This window comes from Primulina eburnea, chromosome 5 (genome assembly GCF_022965805.1).
Source record: "Primulina eburnea isolate SZY01 chromosome 5, ASM2296580v1, whole genome shotgun sequence".
Taxonomy (NCBI): Eukaryota; Viridiplantae; Streptophyta; class Magnoliopsida; order Lamiales; family Gesneriaceae; genus Primulina; species Primulina eburnea.
Window position 1 is genome coordinate 25,767,208 of NC_133105.1, and position 27,244 is coordinate 25,794,451.

At 38.6% G+C, this 27,244-nt stretch overlaps 4 protein-coding genes across 6 annotated transcripts; 3 read left to right on the forward strand and 1 right to left on the reverse strand.

Moving 5' to 3' along the window:
* The first annotated feature begins 14,884 nt into the window (after window positions 1-14,884).
* Window positions 14,885-16,276, forward strand: LOC140831455 (protein FAR1-RELATED SEQUENCE 5-like). The gene has a single exon (XM_073195208.1). It carries the CDS (start codon window positions 14,885-14,887, stop codon window positions 16,274-16,276), a length of 1,392 nt encoding a protein of 463 aa, XP_073051309.1.
* Window positions 16,277-16,308: 32 nt separating this feature from the next.
* LOC140831457 (uncharacterized) lies at window positions 16,309-17,542 on the forward strand. Its single transcript, XM_073195209.1, has 4 exons — window positions 16,309-17,011; window positions 17,091-17,176; window positions 17,262-17,339; window positions 17,432-17,542. Exons 1-4 carry the CDS (start codon window positions 16,309-16,311, stop codon window positions 17,540-17,542), a joined length of 978 nt encoding a protein of 325 aa, XP_073051310.1.
* A 2,453-nt stretch (window positions 17,543-19,995) lies between these two features.
* Window positions 19,996-23,130, reverse strand: LOC140833128 (B2 protein). 3 transcript variants are annotated; one of them, XM_073197570.1, is made up of 6 exons: window positions 23,111-23,130; window positions 21,773-22,348; window positions 21,093-21,193; window positions 20,694-20,777; window positions 20,507-20,617; window positions 19,996-20,423 (listed from the first exon to the last, which is right to left on the reverse strand). In XM_073197570.1, the coding sequence occupies exons 2-6, from the start codon at window positions 22,329-22,331 to the stop codon at window positions 20,382-20,384; spliced, it is 897 nt and encodes a 298-aa protein (XP_073053671.1). In that variant the 5' UTR covers window positions 22,332-22,348; window positions 23,111-23,130; the 3' UTR covers window positions 19,996-20,381. The 3 variants fall into 3 exon arrangements, with proteins under 3 accessions (XP_073053671.1, XP_073053669.1, XP_073053670.1); XM_073197568.1 differs by lacking the exon at window positions 23,111-23,130 and adding an exon at window positions 22,810-22,900; XM_073197569.1 differs by lacking the exon at window positions 23,111-23,130 and adding an exon at window positions 22,740-22,758.
* A 3,157-nt stretch (window positions 23,131-26,287) lies between these two features.
* On the forward strand, window positions 26,288-26,998 carry LOC140831458 (uncharacterized). Its single transcript, XM_073195210.1, has one exon. The coding sequence runs from the start codon at window positions 26,288-26,290 to the stop codon at window positions 26,996-26,998; it is 711 nt and encodes a 236-aa protein (XP_073051311.1).
* The last annotated feature ends 246 nt before the right edge of the window (window positions 26,999-27,244 follow it).

Sequence of the window (27,244 nt, forward strand, 5' to 3'; positions counted from 1 at the left end):
GATGGATGTCAAGACACTTTCTTAATGGGGATTTTAAGAAAGTGATTTACATGTCTCAACCTGAAGGGTTTACATCTGTCGGAAGTGAGCATATAGTATGCAAACTTCAGAGATCTATTTGTGGTCTAAAAAGGCATCTAGGAGTTGGAACCTCAGATTCGATAGTACGATCAAAGAGTTTGGTTTTACTAAGAATGTTGAGGAACCGTATGTGTGTAAGAAGGTCAGTGGGAGTGTTGTGACATTCCTGGTGCTTTATGTTGATGGCATTCTACTCATTGGGAATGATGTAGGAATGTTGCAATCAACTAAGATAAGGTTAGCGAATAAGTTCTCGATGCAGGACTTGGGTGAAGCATCTTTCGTATTGGGAATACAAATCTATTGAGATAGATCAAGAAGATTGCTTGGTCTCACCCAGTCAACATACATGATACCATCGTGAAGCAGTTCTCGATGGATAAGTCCATGAGAGGACATCTACCAATGTGTCATGGCGTGTCCCTATCCAAGTCTGTCTCCCAAGACTAATGCAGAGATAGTGGCGATGACACGCATTCCGTATGCTTCGGCAATTGGTAGCATCATGTATGGGATGATATCTACACGTCCTGACGTGGCGTTTCACTATGTGTAGTGAATAGATATCAATCGAACCCTGGTCTTCCACACTTGGTAGTTGTGCAAGACATCCTCAAGTATTTGAGAAGGACCAATAAATTGTTCTTGGTCTATGGGGTGGAGAACTGAAATTGGAAGGCTATACCGACTCTAGCTTCCAAAGCGATATCGATGACTCGAAGTCAACCTCTAGGTTTGTATTCATGCTCAAAGGTGCTCCTGTCTCTTGGAAGAGTTCCAAGCAAGACAATATTGCGGATTCCAGCACAGAGGCCGAATACATTGCTGCATCGGATGCAGCAAGAGAGGCTGTTTGGATAAGGAATTTCGTCCAAGAGTTGGACGTCATTCCTAATGGAGTTGCTCCTGTCCTGGTGTTGTGTGACAACACGGGAGCTTTAGCTCAAGCAAAGGAGCCTAGGTCTCATCAGAAATCCAAACTAGTATTGATAAAAGGTACCACATCCTCGGAGAGATTGTGGAAAGAAGAGTAGTGTCTATTGACAAAGTCGGCTCCGCAGATTATGTTGTTGATCCACTAGCTAAGCCTTTACCTGGACCATTATTCGACTAGCATCGCGAATCAATGGGTTTTAAGCATATGGGTAGTTGGCTCTAGTGTAAGTGGGAGATTGTTAGAGTAGGTGCCCGTCGAGCCAAGTGTTGGCCGAGTGTTCACAATGAAACTCTATGTATAAGCAATCTTTATTTTAATAATATTTGAATTTATTGTTTTGGCAAATCTTTATCTGTATACCCATGCTAGTTGCATAGATAAAGCCCTTGAATATACAAATAGTAGAAAGAATATGAGATGCTCATATGATGAGTATCATGAAACTCATATTTGTAATACTGTATATTCTAAACGGTTCCTAGTCGATTCAGCCGCCACTAAGAAGGATATAGGCCGCTCGAGTTAGAGACTAGTATCTGCGATGTGAGTACCATGTTTCATTGGTAGGGGACATTGTGATGTCCGAACATGCAGATAGGTGCTCCTTGTAGAGTGCACTGAACAACCCTCCATAAGGACTTTCCAAGTGGTTCTCACTTATCGAGTGGAAAAGTCCTGGTTTATGGTTGTACACCATTAGTCCTTATGACCCGGGACAACATTGAGACTCTATGTGCTAGAATTACATTTTGACTTGTTTACCGACTCTCTTGGGGTCATTAGGTGGCAAGGTTGGGTGTTCTGTCGAAACACATAGGAGTCGATGCATTGTAGTCGGGGATTCACCGCTTACCTTCGGGTATGGATATCCTATGTGTTATTATGTGTATGTAGGTTGAAATCTCTGGCCAGAGTATGGTTGTAATTATGAAAGGGGTTTCATAGATTACACCATTGATGCAACTACAACACGACACATAGTATCGATTCATTGACAACTCTCGATAAACCAATGGTTGTCGAATCGATCGGGATATATGAGTTGAAGGGACCGTACTGTACGCTAACCATAATTGAATGGTTCTTGCAGGCACTATCATTTGATACCTAGGGAATCATGTAAGCGATGCTGCTAGGCGTTTAACATGATTGGTTGGGTACTATCAGACTTGAGTTCTGACGTTCTTGTTATCAAGGTGTTGATAAGTAAGAATGGAGCAATTGGGGTATGCTCGTATAAGGACATGATTAGTCCGAATCACATGGAGATGTGAACCCACGGCTAGTCGTATCAATGAACCATTGAGGGCCACACAAGTGCTAGCTTTCTAGATCCCGTTGAGATGTAAAATAGTTCAATGTGTTGAACGGCTTATAAAGGAGTTTATAAGCGTAAGGAAAATTAGAAGTATGACTTCTATAAAGGAGAAAATAGTTCAATGTGTTGAACGGCTTATAAATATGTTTATAAGCATAAGGAAAAATAGAAGTATGACTTCTATGAGAGAAATGTAAATTTTGATTTATGGAAGTGTTCCTAAATTAAAATTTGGCCAAGTGAATAATGTATTTGAAAATTGTGATTTTCATAAACATTATTATGGACTAATTAAATTAATTCAAGTGTTGAATTAATTAAACACTAGTGGACCTAGTAGAGTCCAAATAATTAAATTAATTCAAGTGTTGAATTAATTAAATATCATTGGGCCTTGTAGAGCCCAATTGAAAATAATTATTTTACTAGTGGGCTTGAGTAAAATCAAGTAAACTATAAATGGGCCCAAATATGTTTGGGACATTTAAATTATAGTCCATGGGCCTTGTAAATGTTACAAGCCCACTCAACTTGCTTGCTTGGGAGGTGAAGAGTTGGGGATTACTTTTTATTAAAATAATGCATGGCATGCACCTTTTTGGGATCAACTTTTTGCAACCCCAAGGCAACTCTTCCCTCCCTCATTCTCTCCCACAATGGCCGAAACCTCTCCAAGAATTTCTCTCCATTTTTCTCCTCCATTTTTGTTCTTCAATTGTTGAAGGAACAACTCACTTCTCAAAGAAAAATCCTCATATTTTTCTACTGCAAAATAGGAGGGGATCTACCTAGTTGGTGGTGGGCTTGATTTGATGAAAGGAGTCCAAAAGAAAGGTGAAGCTTGTAGATTGTCTACCTTCAAGAGCTTAGTTGTTTGACAACTAAGTTGGTGCCATCATCAATCTCTTGAGATTGATAGGTAAAATTTTCTCAACACCCTATGCTTGAAAGTTGAGGTTTTTGTATATGTTTGCACAACTAGTACATGGTGTTCATTTTTGAAAAATCTTCTACCAAAATTTCGGTTTTCATGAAGAATAAAATATTTTGTGCTTCCGTTGCGATTTTGAACACCGTATATCGATCCCTTTCACCTCACTCATATTGCTTCTGAAGTGGCCTCTAGAAGACTTTTCAAGGCCACAGTGCAGCTTCTCTCTACACTGCCACAGAGATTTCTTGGGTCTATAGTGCAGTCAGACCATAAAGCGATTGAAACATTTGCCGTTTGGTGGAGGACTCGATATCTCAACCTTATTCCCTCGGTGATACACCATCCTGGTATTGTTCCGCATGCTTCTTACTTGCATTAACATTGGCAAAGTTTAATTGTTACTAGTACCTGCATTTTACTGTTGTTGTGGTATTTTTGTAGGTACTCGCAAGCGAGATTTGGCTCCCTGTGAGGACAGTCCCGTGTCTGCCAAGCTCCCAAGAATGGATACCCCGGGGGGTTCGAAACTCAAACAGGATCCGGTCATACTGCCCCGAACATCTCAATCCTCAAAAACCCGGGCCGCTCCTAAAGTTGCTCCGCCGAGACCTAAGCGCCAAACGGTGGGTCGGCGATATCATACTCGCCATTCAGCCAAGCTGGTTTCGGGCCCTATCACCACTTTTGACAATCCCATTATACTCGGTGAAGATGATCCACATCCCGCGCAACCAAGTCCCAAGGATTCTAGCGTCGAACTCTCTGATCACAATGAAGCTCTTGACACTGATTACAACTCAGCAACATCTGGACAGGGAGCTCCACACTCTGGAATTTCTCCGGATGGTGATTCTGGTGATTCTGGGAAGCAAACCAATGACTTCTTGGCTGAGGATGACACATTTGTCTTGCGGGCTATCTCTTTTAGCCCAACTCCTCCTAGTTCACTGCCTGCGGTTACTCCTTCTATGGTAATATTTTTCACCATTCCCTTTGTTTTGGATACCTCGATGTATTTGCCATGCTTAACCTTGACTTTGTTTATTTGACAGGATTTGACGTCTCGGAGGGCTCAGCTCAGGCTTATAGGGGAACCTGAGATCCAGGTTGATTTGAGCTTCTCGGATGATACCTCTTCAATGTCTTCCAATCTTGAGAAGTGCACACCATCTATGGAAGCGCTTGCTCATGAAAAGATGGCCGTTCGAAATTTCCTCGGCCTTGGCTTGCATCAACTTGGGGAGTCCCAACGATTAGCTATGCTGTCATCTGTCTCTATTCTCAAGACTTCCCCGGAATTCGCCACTTCAGAGTTTGGTATACTTGACGATCTTCCTACTATATTCTCTAGGTCAGATGCTGCCTTTGCCACTAGCGCAGATATGATATCCCACCGCACATCATTCCAGAGTAAGCGCGAGACAAAGGAAGAGCTGGACAAGCATGATAGGGTTGTCCGGGAGAAAATCGCCGCAGTGACAGCTAGTTATGATGTGGAAGAAGCTGAGGTCAAGCGACTGGAAGAGGAGATTCACAGGCGCCGAGCTAGGATGGTTACTTTGTTGGATGATGCAGAAACTTTGGAGGCTACCCTGTTGGAAACCAGGAAAAACTCGCATGCCATTGGCCAACAACTTCTTGGTCTTAAGGATGATTATCACATGTGGACCAGTAGACTTCACGAGGCCGAGACTACCCAGTCGGAGTGTCTGGCCAAGTGGGAGCAGTTCCGCACTTTATTTCCATGACTCTTCATTTGTTCAGTCTCTTAGTATGCAATGATTGTGAGCGGTTGTCATGTCCAGGGCAACTTGTTTTGTGGATACTTTACGAACACACTATATCTTTTTGGGTTTTTATATTCCCATGTGTACTCTCTTGCTGGTTCATTCTTTCCGTGTACATTGGCATGTTTATTCTTAGCAGATAGCACGGATCGACCATGGGTTGGCCTCAGTTTTCTAGTGTATTCGACACCTAAGCCTTGGTGTCATTTGGGGCTCTTTGAAACACCGGTAAGTTTCACCCATACATGCTCTTATGTGCTCTTACATGTTGCATCCACTCAAGACGACTCCCTCACCCCAAGCATTATGCATTGCACTTCAGTCGTATCCCTTTCCCGCATACACGTATATGCATTTGCACTTCAGTCGGACCCCTTTCCCGCATACACGTATATGCATTGCACTTCAGTCGGACCCCTTTCCCGCATACACGTATATGCATTTGCACTTCAGTCGGACCCTTTTCCCGCATACACGTTTATTTACTGTTCTTGCATGCGGTAATTCCGCTTTTGATTTGGTGACTGTTGGTTTGATGTTGTGGTTGTTGGGTGTTGGATGTAGAATGAGGATGGGTTTAATGTAATGTTGTGTATTGGATGTTAGGAAGGAGTTTCTATTCATTCTTAATCTACTCAACCCAATTCATTCCAACAGCTTCAATCAAAACCATAATTTGGCTTATAACTCCCCACTCGAGATTATTCTTTTCCTTGATTCCCTATCGAAACACAATGAATCCAATATGATAAAAGTGGCCTACTGGCCAACTTTCATTGATCTTTCTCATTTTTTGAATCATAACCAACAAATATTTACATTATTGGCCTTACGGCCTACTTCAAACAAAATTTTACAACATGAAGCTAAAAATCGTACAAAAATGGCAAGATAGCCTATTTCTATACCACATTCCACTTCTGGGTTTTCTTGGGGTTTGCATAACGCCCTTGTTCTCTTTTGTCCTTCATTATTATTCGTTGTTCCGTTCGGTGAGCCCAACTCCCCGCTCGCTGTGTTCCTTTCCTCCCATATTCTAAGTGGCCTCAAGGCCTACTTCATGAGTCTGTCACTGCACATGCAAACAACCAATTTATAATGGCGGTATGGTATATTTCACCAGGATTTCTGGTACCATAAAAACGTTGGAAATAAGTGGCCATTAGGCCGACTCCCTAGTGAAATAAAGGACCTTCAAAGATGATGAATGAAAGTGGCTTACTGTCCCACTCTCTCCGATCAATTTTATTGTTGAATCATAAGTATTTCAGTGGCCCTAAGGCCTACCTCACATGAAATCTTGAAATAAAGAACTTAATATATACAAAAGTGGCCATGAAGGCCAACTCCCCACTGAAGAATGCCAACTCCCCACTGAATATCAGCCTTTGTGTTTGCTTCACTCGCAAGCTTTTCCTACTTCTTCCCTCATAGTTGGAAAATACGGCTTGAGATACTTGCCGTTTATGCATCTTTTGTGTGGATGGCCATCTATGCTTGATAGCCAATATGCATTTCCGTCTAACACCTTATGTACCTTGAATGGTCCCTCCCAGTTGGGAGACCATTTTCCCAGCTCCCTATCTTTTGTTCCTAGTGGTAGTATGATCTTCCACACTATCTCTCCTTCATGGAAACTTTTCTTATTAACTCTTTTGTTGTAGATCCTCGCCACTTTCTGTTTCTGTAACAGCAAAGCATTGTACGCTTGGATTCTCAACTCATCTAGTTCTTCCAGCTCCATGATCATTGCTTCATTATAATGCTCAAGGGAAAGTTCATTTTGCTTTGCCACTCGCATTGATGGCACCATAATCTCCAATGGGAGCACTGCATCATGGCCAAAGGTAAGGGAAAAAGGGCTCACTCCAGTGGCAGTCCTCTTTGATGTTCTGTATGCCCACAAAGTTTCTGATAACAGCCTTGGCCAATCCCTAGGATTCTCTTCCATCATCTTTTGTAGAATCTTTATCAACACTTTATTTGACGCTTCGGCTTGCCCGTTTGACTGTGGGTAATGAGGGGATGAGTTTATCAATTTAATTCCATAGTCTTCTGCAAACTCCCTCATATCTGAGCCAGTGAACATAGTTCCCTGATCCGTGGTCAATGACTCTGGAATTCCAAATCTATGAATAATATTCTCTTTCACAAAGTTAATGTCATCCCCTTGTTCCGCTTTCTTCAAAGGCACTGCTTCTACCCATTTAGTGAAAAAATCTGTAGCCACAAGGATGAACGAGTGGCCTTTAGATGATGAAGGGTAGATTTTCCCTATTAAGTCCATGGCCCAGCCTTTGAATGGCCATGGTTTGACAACGCTGTGAAGCTCATCCGCCGGAATTCTTTGGATGTTCCCGTGTCTCTGACATGGCTGGCATCCCCTAGCATATTTGATGCAATCTTTCAGGATGGATGGCCAATAGTAGCCATACCTCCTTATCAACCATCTCATATTTATTCCAGATTGATGCGCTCCACACACTCCCTCATGAACTTGCTTCATGATCTCCAAAGCCTCTGGGAAGCCTATGCATCTGAGGAGCAGACCATCTAACCCTTTCCTGTACAAATCACCCTCCACTAAAACGTAATTAAGAGCTCTCATTTTTAAACCATGTGGAATATCTCTCCCGGTTGATTCTAGCACTTGTTTCATGTCATCCCTCCAGTCACCGGCTAAGTTTATATCCAAGTTGAGCGTGTCTACCTGAGTCCCTCTTTGCTGAATTGAAGGGTGGTTTTTCTTCTGAATCAACACTAGCCTGTGTGTGAGTTCTGGAGACATCTTCAATCCTGAAGCAACCTGTGCCAACTCGTCTGCCTCCAAATTTTCTTGTCTTGGGACGTGGACTAATGACACTTCCTCGAAATCATCTAGAAGTTGGGATGCGGCGGTATAGTAAGGTGCCAAGGACAAACTTGTGCATTTGAACTCCCCTGACAGCTGTTTGAGTACCAGCTGAGAATCCCCTGATATCAATAATTCTCTTGCCCCTAAATCTTTCATAATTTCCAATCCAATGACCAGTGCTTCGTATTCTGCTTGATTTTTGGTGCATGGGAAATCCAAATTAAAGGATAGAGCGGTTTTCACACCTCTTGGGGAGGTGATCACAATACCAGCTCCAGCTGCTGTTTCTGTACTTGATCCATCGAACTTCAACTCCCAGTGTTGAACTCCCACTCCACAAACTGGAAACCCAACCTGTTCTCCAATAAACTCATCAAGTGAAGGGTGATCAGCTAAAAAATCGACGATAGCTTGGCCTTTTATTGATTTTTGGGGATAATATGTCAAGGTAAACTCGGCCAATGCTAAAGACCATTTGCCAATTCTCCCAGAGAGGATGGGTCTATTAAGCATGTATTTAATCAAATCGGTTTTAGTCACCACAAACACTCTTGATTGAATCAAATAATGTCTTAACTTAGTACATGCATAATACAGTGTTAAGCATAGCTTTTCAATCACAGAGTATTTCACCTCTACTGGAGTAAGGAATCTACTCAAATAATAGATGGCTTGTTCATTTCCTTCATGATTATTTTGAACTAGTAGGCATCCAATCGATTCATGAGCAGCAGAGATGTATAATTTAAGGGGCATTCCATACCTGGGAGGCATAAGCACAGGTGGATTAGATAAATATCTCTTGATCACATCAAAAGCCCTCTGATGCGACTCTTCCCATTTGAACTCCCCGCTGTCTTTGAGCTTCAACAGCTGTGAAAACTCCTTTGTCTTCCCTGCAAGGTTAGAAATAAAATGCCTCAAGTAATTCACTTGCCCAAGGAAGCGTTGCAACTCTTTCTTGTTTCTAGGTGGATTTGCTTCCATAATAGCTTTGGCTTTGTTCTTATCCACTTCAACTCCCCTCTGATGTACAAGAAATCCCAGAAAGTTTCCTGCTTTCACACCAAAGGCACATTTCAATGGATTTAACTTCAACTCATGTTGCCTCATTCTTTGGAAGCTTTTCCTCAAGTGTTCAATGTGATCAGCAGCTTGTTTAGACTTCACAACGATATCATCTATATATACTTCAATGTGATGCCCTATCATGTCATGAAAGATCGAGTTCATAGCTCTTTGGTACGTGGCCCCTGCGTTCTTTAGCCCGAATGGCATAACAAGCCATTCAAACGTACCAACAGCTCCCGGGAATCTGAATGCTGTTTTGTGAGTGTCAGTCTCTGCTATTTTGATCTGGTTGTAGCCCGAGAATCCATCCATGAAGGATAACAATTCATGTCTAGCCACTGAATCAATTAACATATCAGGTATCGGCATCACATATACATCTTTGGGAGTTGCACAGTTCAAGTCTCGGAAGTCGATGCATATTCTTACCTTGCTATTCTTTTTCATGACTGGCACAATGTTCGAAAGCCATTCGGTATATCTGATTGGCTTTATAAACTTGGCCTTTAACATTTTCTCAACTTCCTCTTTCACTTTCAATTCAACTTCTTTTGACATGCAACGAGATGGCTGTTGAAATGGTTTGAAACCTTCTTTGAGTGGAAGTCGGTGTTCGACCAATTTTCGGTCCAACCCTGGAATGTCATCATAACTCCATGCAAAACAATCTCTGTATTCCTTCAACATGCTGATCAAGTCTTGCTTCAACTGCTCTTCCAGTAGCTTACTCACATATACCACTTTTGGATTCTCAAGCTCCCCCAAGTTAATCTCTTCCAATGGGTCTTGCACTTCATGTTGGCCATCTTCCATTTTAGATGGCGCCATCAACAACTCATCGAATTGGAGCTCATCATCTTCGTATTCTTCTTCTTGGACAACTTCAGTTCCATAAGTGTCCCATGCTTCCTCTTCCTTTAGTTTGTCCAGTACTTGCTGCACATGTGCCTTCCATATAGAGGTTGCAGCTACCTCTTTTTCTTTTTGGCTTGAATTAATCATCAATCTCCTCAATCAGCGGCTGAATTATCAGCCTAGACGGCACGATAACAGTAGGTTTGAGGATTCTTTCCAACACCGAGCTTGGAGTTGGTATTTGCATGTACAGTGGATTTTCTTTCTTGCTATTGCCACGGATTTTGATGGGCCCATAATCTCCATTGTAATATCTAGCTTCAACTGCACTTGCACTTGTTTGAAACTGCTGTCCATCAGCTTCTACAACCTCCACATCATCCTCTTTCCAAAATAATAGCAGTTGGTGCATTGAGGATGGTATGCACTGGTTTGCATGGATCCAATCTCTGCCTAACAACGCTTGGAAGTTGGCGGAGGAGTTTACCACGAAAAATGCACATAACGATGACATACTCCCCACAGTAACATCAGCGGGGAATACCCCAATGGTCTTGGTGGTTTCTCCTGTAAATGCAGCAACCGAAACTTCCGAAGGAATCAAGTCTTCTTCATTTTTGCCCAAACTTTTCAACATTCTTACTGGAATAACATTCACAGCTGAATCATTGTCAATCAACACCCTGGACAATGGCTTCCCATTCAAGTGGGCTTTGATGTACAACGGCCTTATGTGCTTGGTCATGGCCGGTGTAGGCTTTTCAAGTATCACTTGTTTAGGCTTATTCGGGTGATCTTCTTTGATAATCACTCTTGAACTCCCTTCAGGGAGTTTATTTGCATGCTCTTTCTTTTGCACTGATCCTTGGGGCATCAACTCCCCATCCTCTTCTTCCATCATTTTAAATCTCTCGGGTAGTATCACCACTCCCGTGGCACAATCCACAGTGATGTGAAATTCTCCAATACAAAAATTGATTGTTTTTCTTGCTTGATCATCCTCTTCGCTTAACAAATCATCATCATCTTCAACAAACTTATCCTCAGTAGCGGATCTTCCAGACTTGGAGTTACTCCCCACTGGCTCCCTGGAGACTGGAACATCAATTGTGGATTCACTTTTCAACTTAGCGGACTCCTCTCTTCTTGCATTAGCTCTTTCTCTCAACAGTCGTCTCTTTTGTGTCCTAGTCGGTGGCCTAGGGAACTTTTTGTGTTGGGCCACTCTCCAAGACTCACTGAACTCCCCTCTGCCTGGAAGGACGTATCTCGGCTTTACTCCACTGCTCTCAATCATTTTTCCTTTTGGGATTTCGTATAAACGCCGTTCTCTGCCTTGATCAGCTGATAATTTTTTAGTTTCCACCCTTCGTGACTCAAATTCATATGCATTTCTTTTGTCTGAATACCTTTGGCGATGGTTGCAAGATGACTCCCCTCTAAACCATTGTTTTTCCACCACTGGTCTTTCAAGAAAATGTTGATTCCTCGGCATAAAGGCCGCGGATTCACCAACATTTCTGGGGAAACGCGGTTGAACTGTTCGTATTTGATCGGCACTATGTCTTCCATGAGCTTCAAACAATTGACCCTTTGGAATCCAGTATTTCTTGATTACTCGGTCTTTCACTGCAAAGGATCGGCTTCTTTTCTCATTGAGAAGATCCCTCAAATCTGTCACATTCACATTAACCAAAGCTACCTGGGGGAAAAGGATCATCATCCACTGCCATAGACTCTTGTTTGTTGGGGAATTTCACAACTCCCTTGTTAATTCTATCTTGCAAAATGTTCTTGAACGCCCAACAAGATTTGGTGGCATGATTATAGGAGTTGTGGTATTTACAATTACTCTCGTCCCCTCAGCTCTTCTGTAGGTGGCATCTTGTGATCAGGCGGGAATGTGATGAACTTTTCTTTCACCAAGAAGTCGAAAACTTCTTCGGTCTTTGATACATCGAATGTATACTGCATGTCTTTGGGGAGTTGGGAGTTGTTCTTCTCTGTTGGCTTCTTTTTTAGCAGGGGAACTGTGCAAGACCCGGCCGATTGCATCTCTGTCAATGCCATCTCTTCCACCTCCTGATAATAAGACCCCATAGTAGTTTTTTTCTTGTACGACTCTTCCCGCAATAGTTCTTCGTATTCAGCCACTTTGGCAGCTAGCTCGAAGAAATCCCTGAACTCCATTCCCTGGAATTTCTTCCTCAATTCAAAATCTAGCCCCTTTTGTGCCATCTTCACGAACTCGATCTCCGGTAGGAACACCTTGCACCTATTCTTCATCTTCTTGAACCTGTCTATGAAATATTCCACAGACTCTCCTTCCTTTTGAGTGACTCTGGATAAGTCCGCAATGCACACTTCAGGCTCTGTTCTATAGAATTGAATGTGAAATTGCCTTTCCATCTCTTGCCAACTCATCACTGAATTTCTGGGGAGTGAAGCGTACCAGGCGAATGCAGTCCCAGTGAGGGAATTCGGGAATAGCCGCAACTTTAGATTGTTGAAGTTCTCCAAGTTGGCTAATTCCCCGCACTGGATGGTGAATCTGGCTATGTGTTCCATGCTGGACTGGCCATCCTCCTCGGAGAATAAACTGAAATCATGAACTCTATAACCCCTTGGGTACGGGTTATTCACGTCAATGTAGTCTGGATAGGGTTTGTGGAACTCTGGGCGGCCAATCTGTTTCAAGGCCGGCCCATATAACTCTTGAACAGCTTCTCTCACCATTTCTGGATCAATCCCGTGCATGTTTCGAGCGGGGAGTTGGTGATGGTAGTAATTTGCCCCCCGAGCTTGGAACCCTGCATTTAAACCAAAATTACCTCCTAGGAAGCCCCCATCCACTCCCTGATGATCCATGTGCGATATGTCATCATAAACTCCCGGTTGGTACAGAGGATTTGTCACACTGTACACTTGAGTAATCGGTTGTTTCGAACTCCCCACTCCATGGGCACGTGGATATGGCTGGGATCTTCCTCCTAGGGTTTCTTCTCTCTTGTGAGGTGGTGTATACCTTCTTTCTGGATGATTTGAGATAGTAAACTCTGGGCGGCGATGATCACCAGCCCTTGAGTTTCCAACTCCCTGGTCAAATTCAGGGACTTGGTTATTTCCCTGGACTTGGTTTCTCCCTTCTTTCTCCTTTATGCTCTACTCTTTGTCGGTTGACTGGTTCGGTTTACCCAATACTGTCTTCAAGCAATCAGACACAGCCTTGGATAGTGCTTGTGATATTTCCTCAATTTTCATCGCAGTCAATTCTTCAACCAAACGGTTTGAAATATGAGCATACATCTCTGGAACATTACTTGGATGCAAATCCAACTCCCTGGTCGGCTCTTCAGCGGCCGTAGCGGCCGGCTGCTCTGTCAGTGGAGCGTGAATCTCTTCCTGGCTTGGTTGAGACTCCCCATCCCCTTGATTGACGTTTTCTTTTCTCCTTGGCGGCATAGTGATGGTCCCACCGGGCGTGCCAAAAATATTTTTGCACAATATTTGGTGTTGCGGGCGTGCCAGGTGCGAAAATGCACCGATTTGTGTGAAAATGATAAAATCTAACTTCTAAAAACAAGCGACATGAATTCTAAATTCGACCGTCAGTTCTAGTCTTCTAAAACAACTATAACGCAAAAACGAAGAAAACTATCGGAAATTGATGGAAATAAACCCCTGACATTGTTTATATTTTCAATAAACCGTAGAAATTTACAAGACATAAAAATATAACAAGAGTTGCTGAAATCTGAAACGAGAAGACGTAAATTGCTAGAAATATGCTGGAACGCTTAAAACTAATTCTTAAAGATTGAATATTTAGCAGAGAGCTTTTGCAGATTTGTCTGTAGAGTTGTATTGTGTGTAGAAGACTTGTTTCTGTGCTTGCCGATCTCTTTTCTTCCTAGCAACGGGCCGTTTCTCTCCACTCCCCCATGACCCCATGATCTTTCCCACTACTTTCTCACGATCTCCATTTCTTTCCTCCCACGTTGTGTGACCCGTTTATCAATTAAAAATCAATATGCCATACTTGATGGGCCTATATAATTAAAGTGGGCTTATAATTAAATTGGGCTTCCACAATTAATTATTTTTAGCCCAAACAATTAGGTTGGGTTGAATTTGGTTCGGGTTGATACGAATTAAAAATCAAGTCACTCATAACTCGAACCCCCTAACCCATTTATATTTTTTCTAGATTTGACTTGTGCAAAAAAATATAAAACGATTGAGAAGTGAAGTTTGAAATTTGAAAGGCATTGTGATGATTGAAGATTTATATATATATATATATATATATATATATATATATATATATATATATATATATAGGGTTGTTACCCTGCACCCAAGGGTGCAGGGTAACCATGGGCGCCAGCTGAGCTGGCGCGCACATGTCCTTTTTTTTAAAAAAAAAAAAAATTTAAACAGCTGTGCAGGCGCATGTGGATTACGAAACAACGTTTAGCGACGGTTTTTAAAAATCCGTCGCTACTAAAGACGGTTTGTAAGATTCCGTCGCTAATAACGACGGTTTTTAAGAAACCGTTGCAAAATGTCTAATTTTTAAAAAAAATCGGACATCTGTCTTTGTTCAATTTTTTTTTAAAGATAAACAATAAATTAAACAGAAGACTTCTTTCTTCATTCACGCTCAAATTTCAATACAGGATAGGGCAACCCTCGAAGACTCAATTCAAGCACCGATTTTCACGATTCTTAAATCAAAACTGGTATGTAACATCAACAAGAACGATTTTCGTTTATTAGCGTGCGTTTCTACAGATTTGTATTTCTTTCCCTTTTATTCTTCATCGATTGATATAAATATTATGTATGCAAAGGGTAACTCAATTCAATTATTTGTTTGTGCCTCTGTGCAATAAATAGTGTATGTATCTATATTAATTTTCATTTTCATATTTCATAAAATGCTAGGACTTCGAATTTTTTAATTCTTGAAACCTTACTATTTTAATAAATAAAAAGGAATTTAAATATCTAACCAAAATTAATTTTGTTCATTTCATATTGTAGAATGGAAGAAAACAGCGGCGATGAACTGTCATACATTCCCCAAGTTGGAGACAATCAAAAGCCAGAAATAGGGATGAAATTCGAATCTTTAGAGGAGACGTTTTCGTTCTACAACCAATACGCACGAGAATCTGGTTTTAGTGCGAGAATGAGCAATAGCAAAAAAAGTAAGAAAACAAATGAAGTTATCTGGAAAAAATTTGTATGCTTTAAAGAAGGACATACAGATGCAATTAGATGGAGTAAACAATCAAAAAGTGATGAACCAATAAAGGAAAGAGCTCGTGGTGAGATTAGAACTGGATGTAAGTCAAAGTATTCAGTTGTGAAGGAACAAACTGGTCTAGGTTGGGTTGTTAGTACCTTCATAAAAAGTCATAATCATCCACTATCAACTCCTTCAAAGGTGAATTTGTTACGCTCACATCGTACTGTTTCTGCAGCAAAGAAAGCACTGAGTCAACAGTTTGCAGAAGCGAATGTACCTACTTGTCAACAAATGCGATTGTTTGAAATAGAGTCTGGAGGGCCTGGACATGTAGGTTGCACGGAAAGAGATATAAGAAACTACGAGAAAACGCTTAGGGATGAGCACAAGGGTATTGATGCCGAAACATTGATTGATTTCTTTCTGTCTGAGAAAGACAAGAGTTCAACTTTCTTTTTTGATTACGAGACAGATTCAGACAATAGATTTATTCGTTGTTTTTGGGCGGATCCTGTGTCACGGAGGGCATACACTGCATTTGGTGATGTAGTGGTGTTTGATACAACGTATAACACCAACAAATATGGGATGATTTTTGCACCATTTGTAGGAGTTAATCATCATCATCAGACCATTGTTTTCGGTTGTGGATTTTTGAGTGATGAGAAAACTGATTCTTTTGTTTGGTTGCTTAATAAGTTTCTAGAAGCCATGCCTAAAGGAGCACCAAACTTGATCATAACTGACCAGGATCCTGCTCTGACGAAAGCCATAGGTGAAGTTTTCCCTAAAACAATTCATCGATATTGTTTGTGGCACATTCTAAACGAATTCCCAGATAAATTGAACCCGGCGACTTTTCGTGACCACTATCAAAGCATAAAAAATTTCATTGTACATTCTACGACTTCTATTGAATTTGAGAGATCATGGGAAGAGGTTATGAATTGTGCTGACTTGGTAGAAAATGATTGGCTGTCATTGATGTATGAGTTGCGACATAAGTGGGTGCCAGCATATTTCAACCATGTATTTTCTGCTGGAATGTCAAGTAGTCAGAGGTCTGAAAGTTCACATTCATTTTTCAAGAAGTACGTCTGTAGCAATAACTCGTTGATGGATTTTATAATTTGTTTCAATAAGGCACTTCGACACCAAAGACAGTTGCCGATCATACTGATTTGAACGAGCAGCCGGAGGTTAAATCGAACTGGCCAATGGAATTGCAAATGGTGAATGTATACATCAAAAACAAATGGTTGGAGTTTCAAAATGAAATTAGTCTGAGTCATGGTTATTATGTGCAACAAGCATCTATTGGAATTGAGTTTGGGGTTTACAATGTCATTAATTTTCAAGGTTCTTCTTCTGCCAAACATAGGCGGCTTACGCATGACATACAAAGAGACGATATATCATGTAGTTGCATGAAATTTCAATTTGAGGGTATTCCGTGCAGGCATATGTTAGCATTTTTTCGTATCAACCAAGTTTTCCACTTACCTGATCAGTATATACTCAAACGGTGGACAAAAGATGCAAAGATTGGTGTACATTACACTATGGCTGAGCAAAATGTGGTTGACGATCCAGAAAGGTGTTTGATGTCTAGACATATGAGGCTATCTTGTAAAGCCTCAGCTTTAATTGATGTTACATCTTTCAGTGATGAGGGGACAAACTTTTTGACTGATCAGTTTGATTGTATTGATAGCAAAATGAAGGAGATGAATATTAATAGAACATTACGCAGTGGAATTCAAAGTAGGAGAACCTTGGATGGAGCCATTGGTATCATTGATCCTTCTGAAATTAGAACAAAAGGACGTGGGAAGAGACTAAAATCATCGAAAGAAAAGTCAACATCAAGGGACAGACAGTGTCGTGGATGCGAGCGTCGAGGCGTGTCACATGACAAACGTAACTGTCCAAATTTGAAGGACGAGTATGTATTGATTAATTTTTTGAAAAGTTAATAGTTTCTTTAATATTACTACAGATGACAAAGTTCATTTATCAGGTCAACCGTCAAAAATGATAACACTGATGAGAACTCAGATGAAGAAGATTTTGGCTCAATACATGGTAACTCAAATACATAAATTATTTTATGCATTTAAATTTTGTTTATTTCATAATTTTTTTGTAATCAACGTGTTCATAATTGCAGGTAGTACAAAGTTGTGGACAACTGGAATGGGCTTTGATAACTGAAATTAATCTGTATGAAGTTATGTTTTTGGTGCTGGTGCTTGTATGGTATTAACTTTTGATTACATATGTTGAGTTCGGATCTGTATAAACCTGTTGTATTCAACCAGAACTTGGATATTACTGCAGATGCTGATTGATCTTCGTGGAGTTCATAGAAATCGAGATCTCAAGAGTGCTCGAGAGTTGGTCAAACTTCAGCAGCCCCCAGAGCCTGATTTTACTGCAGATGCTGATTGATCTTGTATTTCGACTTTTGAAATGAGTGACGTTAGATACTTGATTACTGATGAAAAATGTGTATCAGGAAGAACTTGCAATTGTGAGGAAAATGGAGTATGGTAATGTAACTGGGAGAAACAATATTTTGTGAAGATTACCCTCCCTCTTTGTCACTTGTTATTTGATGCAATTTGCCAATACCGTTGTCGACCAACTTCTTATGATTTATGACTTATGACTCATGAATTCAAGTGTACCATTGTATATTTTCAAATAGATGAGTTTTATTAACAATTGCTTGATTTAATACACTGGTGTCAATAGTTGAATCAGTGGTATAAAAATTACACATTTACATTGAAATATATTGCCTGTTGTGGAATAATGTGCACGTCGAAAACATTACATGTCCCATGGGAGTATTGATCAATTTAAGTTTCTAAAATATGGACAGTTTTATTAATGATAGCATCCCATAAACTGATTTTTTTTATAAAAAAAAAAAAAAGACATTTGTTTCTCTTCCAGTTTAGATGCTATCATTAATAAAAAAATTAGACATTTTGCGACGGTTTTTTAAAAACCGTCGTTATTAGCGACGAAATCTTACAAACTGTCGTTATTAGCGACGGATTCTTAAAAACCGTCGCTAAACGTTGTTTCGTATCATCCACATGCGCCTGCACAGCTGTTTAAATTTTATTTTTTTAAAAAAAAAAAAGGACATGTGGGCGCCAGCTTACCCTGCACCCTTGGGTGCAGAGTAACAACCCTATATATATATGGTGCAGAGTATATATATATATATATATATATATATATTGATATTATAATTTCCATTGTCTAATATTTATTTTATGAAATATTTGATTGTTTAGATAATTAAATTATTAAATTTAAATATTTAAAATCATGAAACATAATTATCATATTTGTGATTTTTTTTATTTATTTAAATTTAAATTTTATTATTATGTGTTTTATATTTTTGTTTAACTATTTTGTTAAAAAATTAAAACAATTTGGGTTGGTTAGATTGACTTTGGGTTGAGATTTTTTTTTAATATCCTTAGGTACCTTTTGGTTCACGTTATTATTTATCTATATTTTTATCCACATTTTTATCAAATCTAATATCATGTTTGATAAACCATATTATTTATCTATCTATCAATCATTTATCTTACATCAATCAAATCATCAATTATTTATCTCACATCAATCAAATCATTGAACTGAACTTACAATATTATCGTTTAATAAATAATATTATAAATATTTATTAATATTTTCGAAAAGACAAAACGATAATATCAAATTATTTCAAATTTAATCAAATTAATCAATAAAATCAAACATTATATTAACAGTCATTTTTATATATTTTATTATTAAAAATATTACTTATCTCTATATTATTGGTCTTCATACAAACAAACGGTACGTTATAGTAATCCAACCACCCGAATTGATACTCTTATAAAATAGTCTTGTGTTTTGCTGCAATTATATTTATTTATTATTTCCAAGTAAAAAATAAATATATACTAAAAAATAATGCATTATTTTCATATCTTCTTTATTTTTTTTAATGGCGAAAAACTCACATTTATTAATCTTCAGTAGATAAATCCACGAATTAATATAATAACTTACAGAGTGGGTCTCATGTGAGACCGTCTCACAGATCTTAATATGTGAGACGAGTCAACTCTACCCATATTCACAATAAAAAGTAATACTCTTAGCATAAAAAGTAATACTTTTTCATAGATGACCCAAATTAAAGATCCATATCACAAATATGACCCGTGAGCCTGTATCATAAAAGTTTTTGTCTTTTAACTTACAAATCAAAATAAACAAACTCCATGTGATAAACTCATTTAAAGAAAAACATCTTCTTTATCAAGTCTATATCAGATGTCCCTATTCAAATGAAAGACGTGTACTATTTTTCAAGTTTGTCGAAATGCTCGTCATATTCGAATAAATACAGAGTCCAATGTGGGGTCAAGTTCGTAGAAAACCTAAAGAGCTATTTGGTGCCAAAAAAAAATATAAATATATATAAATAAGGATGTTTGATAAAGCATTCTCCCACCTCCGACTCTAACCTTCCATTTGTCATTACATAATATTTGGCATTCTCTACGGTAACTTTCGTATTTTCTGCAATAAATATGTTAGTAAAAAGTTGGGACTGTCTACAATAAACTAACATCTCCACTTCAATGAAGATAGATGATGGAAGAACTTCCTCCATATCTAATCCAAAAGATTCCGAATCTACTCCAATATGATCTGTGTTGTCAAATGACTGGCAGTCATCGACATATTCAAACAAATAAGATAAAAATATAGCTTTCCCCACATCATTCAAACCCGAATTGGTCTTACACAACACAGCTCCCCATCCTGGCAAGAAAATAATCCATCCTTCAACCACCCATCCACTCAGACTGCTCAAGTGCAAATTTTTACATCATATATCAGCAACGAATTCAAAATCTAGCTCTCGAGGGCAACAAGGTCCCTTAAAGCTTTATACTTGTATGCAACTTTTACGTTTGAACAATATATATGATCATGACACAAATTCGCGATTACACACAAGTTGTTGAGTTGTTTATTAAGTTACTAGCTAACACACAGATACATGCCTTATTCAGACAAGGACAAGCCAATCCTACCCTCAACAACAGCATTATCTCATAAATCAGATTCGCCTTCCAAGCTTGCGCTCCATGGAAAAATCTGAGATGCGCACACACTATGCTCCAAAAAAACTACAGCACCATACACATAAAATCGGTCGCGTACAAGTTGTTTATACTGCCTGGCCAGCAACAGGATTTTATGCACCGCCTTTCTCACAGAGATCTAACAAATCCAAGGTCTGGCGTACCAGAAAAAAAATTAAGACTGAAGTTTCGGCGTAGAAACAAACAGATTTTCCAGAAACAACTGTTCAAATCTTACCTCAGGTACAGACAGCTCAAGGCGAAACTTAGGACCATCATAATGATGGAGGACTGGCCTAAAAGCATCTTCATCCAAAGGCTTGTAGAGTTTCCTGATACGGATTCTTACCTAATCGAAAACAACAAACAGTCAACAATCCAAGTCAAAAATGGCTGCACATTGTATTTTACGAGATGAAATTTACCTGTGCAGGAAACCTTGACTCGCCTTTGCATTTTTTATCTTCCCACGCAGTGGGATCAATGTTAGAACCCCCAAAAGTTGTTGCCTGTGCAAAAGTCAGTATGAGAAACAATTGGGAAATTTTCATTAGAATGGATCATCGTAGCATTCAAAGACCAAAACATTCCATAGCTTCAAGAATGCAGAATGTAAGTTCGAGAGTCTGCACATTAAGATGTGGGAATGCTAGAATCTTTAAAGTGTGTTTATTGTTTGGATTAAGATATAATTACCCGCACAAATGTGCAAAACTGTCAACAGATGCATTAGATACATTCACCACAATCACAATCCATGATTAATCAAGTTTGATGAAAGTAAATGAACATCAGTACATGATTAACAGAAGTTTGGAACATGCCTCAAAAACGCCATGTAACTGATGAGTGGTATAATTGTAGAGGAATAAAGGTAAGCCCGGGGTTATCGCTCTCACAGAGTCTCGGTATCTTGGTGGAAGACCTACAAATGATTGCACAATTACACAAAAAAGTTGATATCATATGTCATGGAATCATTATCAGCAAAAGCCATATATTTACATATTCGCTTGGATAGGGAATACTGTAAATGAACATAAAATAAATACAAAAGATCTTTGCATCACAAGCCATCAAAGAAGAAAGGAACTAAGGTGGCAATGTCCATTAAAATATAAACCTTGCTGATTTTATTCACTAAAACATGTTAGAATCTCAAAGCAAACAGTAAAGTTTGTTATAGAACTGTGAAAGCTCCTGCAAGATTTAATCATCACATGACTTCAGTAGAAGTAACTGTCTTGTACCATTGTTTCAAAATACACATTACACAGTGAAATTAAGAAAATCGACTACAACAAGAGCCAAAATTTAACCATTTGCATTCACAATCACCCACTCCAATGTTATCAAGAGACAATAAATAAATCAACATCTCCAGTCAAAGAACTCAGTCCTCAGCAACTTTTATCTACACATGGATGATGCAAAAGCATGGGCCAAAGTCATCTCAATAAACCAATGGTCTTCACAATACGAAAATAATAATTAAAAAGATTACCAAAGAGTTGTCGCTTCAAATCTTCCTGCATTGTATCATTGTTGCAGACAAAGATATATCCACCCAAAACCTTATTCCTGGGAAGTATTTCCGCAGACGGCAAAGTTTTAAACCTTTTGTCGGCAGAATTGTTAATACTTGCACCATCATCCTTGTTATTGTTGCTGCTATATGGATCCTTGTGATTGTTGATATTGTCATATTTACTTCCTGACATAGTCCTCATAGAGTTGGTGATGGTATTCTGAAACACAGCATCCATATTGTGGATGCCATTTGACAGGGAGCTTTTGCTTACATTCTCGCTGAACTTATTGTCCACGTTTAACATGTTGACATTAAAACTTTCAAACTTATTATCTTCCTGAAACCCAAAATTATCCCTATGCCTCACATCGGAAGTACCCTTTGAGAGATCTATGTTTATTCTACGTTCAGCCTTTGACCTTGTATGCTCAGCCAATTTTGAAGCAGCCATCAGCCATGCATGGTCCTCTAACACTTTTGACTGTCCTCGAAGCTCATCCCCCAACTGCCAAAAGCTATGATAGCTGTCCATACCGCACAATGAAACTCCTAGAAATCAAATGACCATAAAAATAATCAGACAAGTAAAGATGAACAACCACCCGAATCATCGTTTCCATGATGACTGACAGTTAAAAGATAATTAATTGCGGAAAATATGGATACAATCAGTGGCTAAGCCAGAAATGATGTGTACCACTAGATAAAGTCTTAATTTTTAAAAGCCACATGGATTAAAAAAGAGTAAAACATGGAATTCCCAGGTTTTATATAATCAGAAATACGAAAAATAATTAACTGACTCAACTAGGAGAATAGAAATGTTATTTGAGAAGGAAAACAAGAATAAAAACAATAGGCGGGCTATTTCTGAGAAATCGTGCATATAATAATTTTACATATTTCATCTAGTTTGGCGTGGATTTAGAGAGTGACATACCCATGTATAAGGGAACAGATGCTATCAGAAAACGACTAAGCTGATCCTCAAATTATTTGACAGAACCAACCATTTATTTCGGAATAACATCGCAGATTAACAAATTTCGTTATTTCCAGTAAACACATGATCTCGAGAGAAGTCATGCATCTTTACCAAGAGGCGAACAATAATACTAGCTGACTTGTGCAGCTGCAAGTGAGTGTATTTAAGAAATGGATATGAAATCAAACCATGTAACTGCAAATGTAAGAATTTCCCATGAAAACAAACAAGAAATGATGCTGAAATAATGTTCGATTTCGCGGGTAAGGAACCCTAGATTTGGGGATCCAATGTTGTACTGAAGAGAGAGAGAGAGAAGCACGTACCTTTACGTCCTCGGCTACGAAACTCTAAGCATATTTCTCGCTATTTATAGGAGAGACTTTACCGGAATTGCCACTGATGCTTTGCTTTATTTACTGAAAACTTAAATGCTTGCTTTATTTATTTCTCACACAAATTAACTAAATTATTTGAAAAGTCTTTTTTTAAAAAAATTATTGGAAATGTTTTTAAAAAAATGTTGGAATTAAATATATATAAATTAATACTATTATAAAAATTAGACTATATTTTGAAACATATAGAAAAGAAAATATAGTTTTATATTTGAGACTGAGAGAATAAAAATCGTTAATAAATCTTTTATGCAACTGATAGATTGATCTGATTCATATTTGCCGTAAAAAAAATATTTTTGACATAAAAAATAACATAAATTATACAACATATCTACTAAAATTGACATACGATACAATCTCACATGATATTATATGAAAAATTATATGTTATTCCGCCATACCACATGAAAATTCTAAAAGCATATTCAACCCCTATATTAAAAAAACAACACAAGTACATTTAACTCATTTATAAGAGTTTTATAACTGGTTCTTAAAACGATAAATTGCTCATAAATACCTAAAATCAAACCCAAATGTGCTTCAACTCCCTATGTCAGTATTAATATGTTTCAACTCCCTGACATCTTTTATTATGTGTTTAAGGTCCCTAGTTGGTAACAAGTTACAATGCTGCCCTCATTTTTTTCTAAAACCCGGAAATACTCTTATATGGGCATGTGTAAAAAATGAAAATCATTCCCCCAGAAACCTAAATAGATCGGCTCTCATTATCCTCAACCCTTAAACACTCCTCTTGTAACGTCTCGGATTCGACGAATGTCCTCACTGTATCAAGACGAGTCTTTCCAGCGTGCTTATGTCCTCACTCACACGCACCCTAGGAAACTTCTCAGGAGGTCACTCATCTCAAATTTGCTCCAAGCCAAGCACGCTTAACTTTGGAGTTCTTATGTGATGAGCTACTGAAAAGAAGATGCACCTTCGTGATATGAGTAGTACCAATCAAATCTTTTAAGCCTTCTTCAACTGTACAGTCCATTACATTGAACAGTCTCGGAATCCCTCTCATTCCGGTGTGGGATCGGTTCATTCATATTCCCTCAACCTAGAAGCCTGCCGGGAGCCGCTCATTGTCTGTGCAACTAATGGCACCGGCAATCACCCCCCGCCCTCTTCGGCCCCGAGCCTTACACCTCTTTTCCCATTGCCGATGAAAATCTTAGGAAAAAATTGTGGTCAAATCCTTTCAACGACTAAACAAGATTAAACTTTGCACCCAATTTTTTTTCTTTGTCTGCAATCTCTCGTCATTTTTGTCCTTTAATTTTCTGTGTAATGGAATTTGCTGGATTTGGGTCATCATCGAATCTTGCGTTTCTTGGTACCTACAAGTTCAATAACCAACTATTTGTGATTTCGATTTTCAGTAGGTGTAGTTTGTTTGATATTTTTGCTAGTCTTGGGAAAAAAACGAGGATATTAATCCTCAATCTATTACTTTGCAATACCTAGCTCCCCAACATAAGATGTACGTGACGTTGAACGATTATGATGATGTGCTTAATATGATCCATCTTCATATGTGTATGAAGCTTACAGTGATTGAACTGTTGGCAGGAAAAAAAGAACAGATTGGAGGTGGAAAATCTATGGAGAGGTAGTATCGTTATTTAGTTCTATTTTGTATGTTGTGTTATTTTGTTAATTTTTTTGTGTTCATATTACACTTTTTTTTAGTGATAATCCTGTAAATTAAGAATACAGTGGGTTTGTGTTGTGTATTTGTTAGACTAATTCAAGCAGTAGTCTATTTTGTGTCATTATTTTCATTTGAGTAAGTAAACTGATGCCAAAATTTTAAGTATCTATTGTAGTGCTAATGTTTTCTATTAGAGAACTTAGTTGTTACCTATTTATTACTGAATAGATGGTTATTATATTGGTAAGGGTTGAGTAAGATTACACACATTCCAGTAGTGATAACGAGCTCGAAGATGCCCCTGTACAAAATTCCATTGACGCTTGGTTTCATTGCATCCGAGGCGAGGGGCAAATATTCAAGGATGCTGCAGAATGTAGAACCTACATTAAAAAGTATTCGATTGCTACCAAACGTTCATATTTATATTAAAAAAATTGACCGAGAAAAGATTATCGCTATTTGTAGTGTAAAAAGTTGTAAATGGAGGATTTATGTTTCTCGACATAAAGAAGACAATCTATTTGAGATTAGAAAATGCAATTTACGACACTCGTGTGGAGAGGATAATTTATCCTAGAGTTGATGCAGCTTGTGTTGCTAATGTATTGAAGGATAAATTGAGGGGAGAGCCTTCTTATCGTCCTTGTTCAATGATGAGAGATTTACATAGGATTATGGAGTAGAGATAGGTTAACGCAAGGTGTGGAAGGGGAAGGAAATAGCGATGCATGATATTCACGATTTAGAAAAGGACTGCTACAATAGATTGAGATGGTATTGCCAAGCCGTTAGAGAAACAAATCCTGGCAATGTTGTTGAATGTGAGATAGATCCGGTAAATAATAAGTTTAAATGATTATTCATTTGTTTTAATACATGTGCAGCTGGTTTTGCTACTGGTTGTAGAACGTTGATATTTTTGGATGGCATTCACATAAAAAATAAATACAAAAGAAGTATGCTAGTTGCTGTGACAAAGGATGCCAATGACGATCAGCATATTCTGTAGTAGATGCGGAGAATGATTCTAATTGGGAATGATTTTGTTATCATTTGATATGTGTCATACTTACGCATCATGCCATGGGATTCGACAGATTCACTTTTTTCTCAGACCGACATCCTGGGATTATCAAGGCTATCCAACTTTTATTTTCGGGTAGTCATCATGCATATTGTTTGAGGCACTTGGTCGATAATTTTGTGAAGACGGTTAGTAAATAATTAATGTTTTTTTGTGTGTATTATATGATTAAATAATTTTAATGTATGTATTGTTATTAGAAAAAAATTTATTAATTTTCTTTTGGTCATTACAGGTGTTGCGAAGTTATCATCTACATAACAAAAAATATTGGTCGTCGGTATTCAAAAAAGCTGCCTATGCCCCATCACAACATGAGTTTTCATAGCACATGAATAATATCTTTGAGTCAATGCCACTTGCAGTAGCATTTATTCAGAAGTCTGAGCCTGAAAGCTGGGCTAATGCTTTGTTTCGTGGAAATCTTTGGGGTGTTATAAATAATAACATCGCTGAATGTTGGAATAATTGGATTAAACCAGCTCGTTATCTCTATGTTGTTTCTATGGTTGACCATATATGTGTGGAAATAATGAATATGATGTACCGACGACGCGAAGCAACATTAGGCATGGTGAAAGAATTAAGCCCAGCAAAGGAGAAGGCTGTTATGAGAACATACATTGAATCTCACACCTTGAGAGTGAACCGTTCAAGTGGTTGGAAGTTTGAAGTAGTTGATGGTGATAAAACATGTGCTGTTGGTTTGAATGAATGGACTTGTTCATGTAGATCCTGGCAGATCCATATGCTCTCGTGCAAACATGCTTGTGCTGCCATAGAATCGAAGTCAATGTCGGTATACGCCTTCTGTGATAAATTTTTCAAAACTGATATGTATTGTCAAACATACAAGGGCATTATTAATCTCATACCGACATTTGACATGTACGAGTTCAATGGCGATGAAGGATATGTAATCAATTCTCCTGATGTGTGTAGTCAGCCAGGGCGTAGAAGGACTCAAAGAATACCATCCCAAATTCAATCACGTCTGTCAAAGTGTAGTCGTTGTCGTGTACGAGGACACAACCGAAGAAGCTGTAAAGAAGCTATAAACTAGCTTATTTTGTCTTTTTGATTATTTTGAATGATGCTTGTAGAAATTTGTTCACTTTTCATTGACCATTTTCAATTTCATTTTCATTTGTTATTTTCTTGCATTTGATACATTTTTTCTAATTTCTAAAGAAAAAGGACAACAGTGGATTCAATTTTGGACGTGCGCAAAAGGAGACACACCCGTTCCAGTGGCATTGGCTGTGTAGCCTTGATTTGATTATTGTGTTTTTGCATACTGTTGGTGTTG

What these genes read in the sequence shown, in the direction of transcription:
- LOC140833128 (XM_073197568.1), bottom strand. Translation starts at nt 22,885, where the DNA reads ATGACTTCTCTCGAGATCATGTGTTTACTGGAAATAACGAAATTTGTT. An exon ending in ATGTTATTCCGAAATAAATG is followed by an intron (nt 22,349 to 22,809) that starts GTTGGTTCTGTC and finishes TTTGATTTCTAG; the next exon opens with GAGTTTCATTGTGCGGTATG. An exon ending in AGTTACATGGCGTTTTTGAG is followed by an intron (nt 20,778 to 21,092) that starts GCATGTTCCAAA and finishes ACTTTTGCACAG; the next exon opens with GCAACAACTTTTGGGGGTTC.
- LOC140831457 (XM_073195209.1), top strand. Translation starts at nt 16,309, where the DNA reads ATGGAATTGCAAATGGTGAATGTATACATCAAAAACAAATGGTTGGAG. An exon ending in AGGCGTGTCACATGACAAAC is followed by an intron (nt 17,012 to 17,090) that starts GTAACTGTCCAA and finishes ATATTACTACAG; the next exon opens with ATGACAAAGTTCATTTATCA. An exon ending in AAGTTATGTTTTTGGTGCTG is followed by an intron (nt 17,340 to 17,431) that starts GTGCTTGTATGG and finishes ATATTACTGCAG; the next exon opens with ATGCTGATTGATCTTCGTGG.
- LOC140831458 (XM_073195210.1), top strand. Translation starts at nt 26,288, where the DNA reads ATGCCACTTGCAGTAGCATTTATTCAGAAGTCTGAGCCTGAAAGCTGG.
- LOC140831455 (XM_073195208.1), top strand. Translation starts at nt 14,885, where the DNA reads ATGGAAGAAAACAGCGGCGATGAACTGTCATACATTCCCCAAGTTGGA.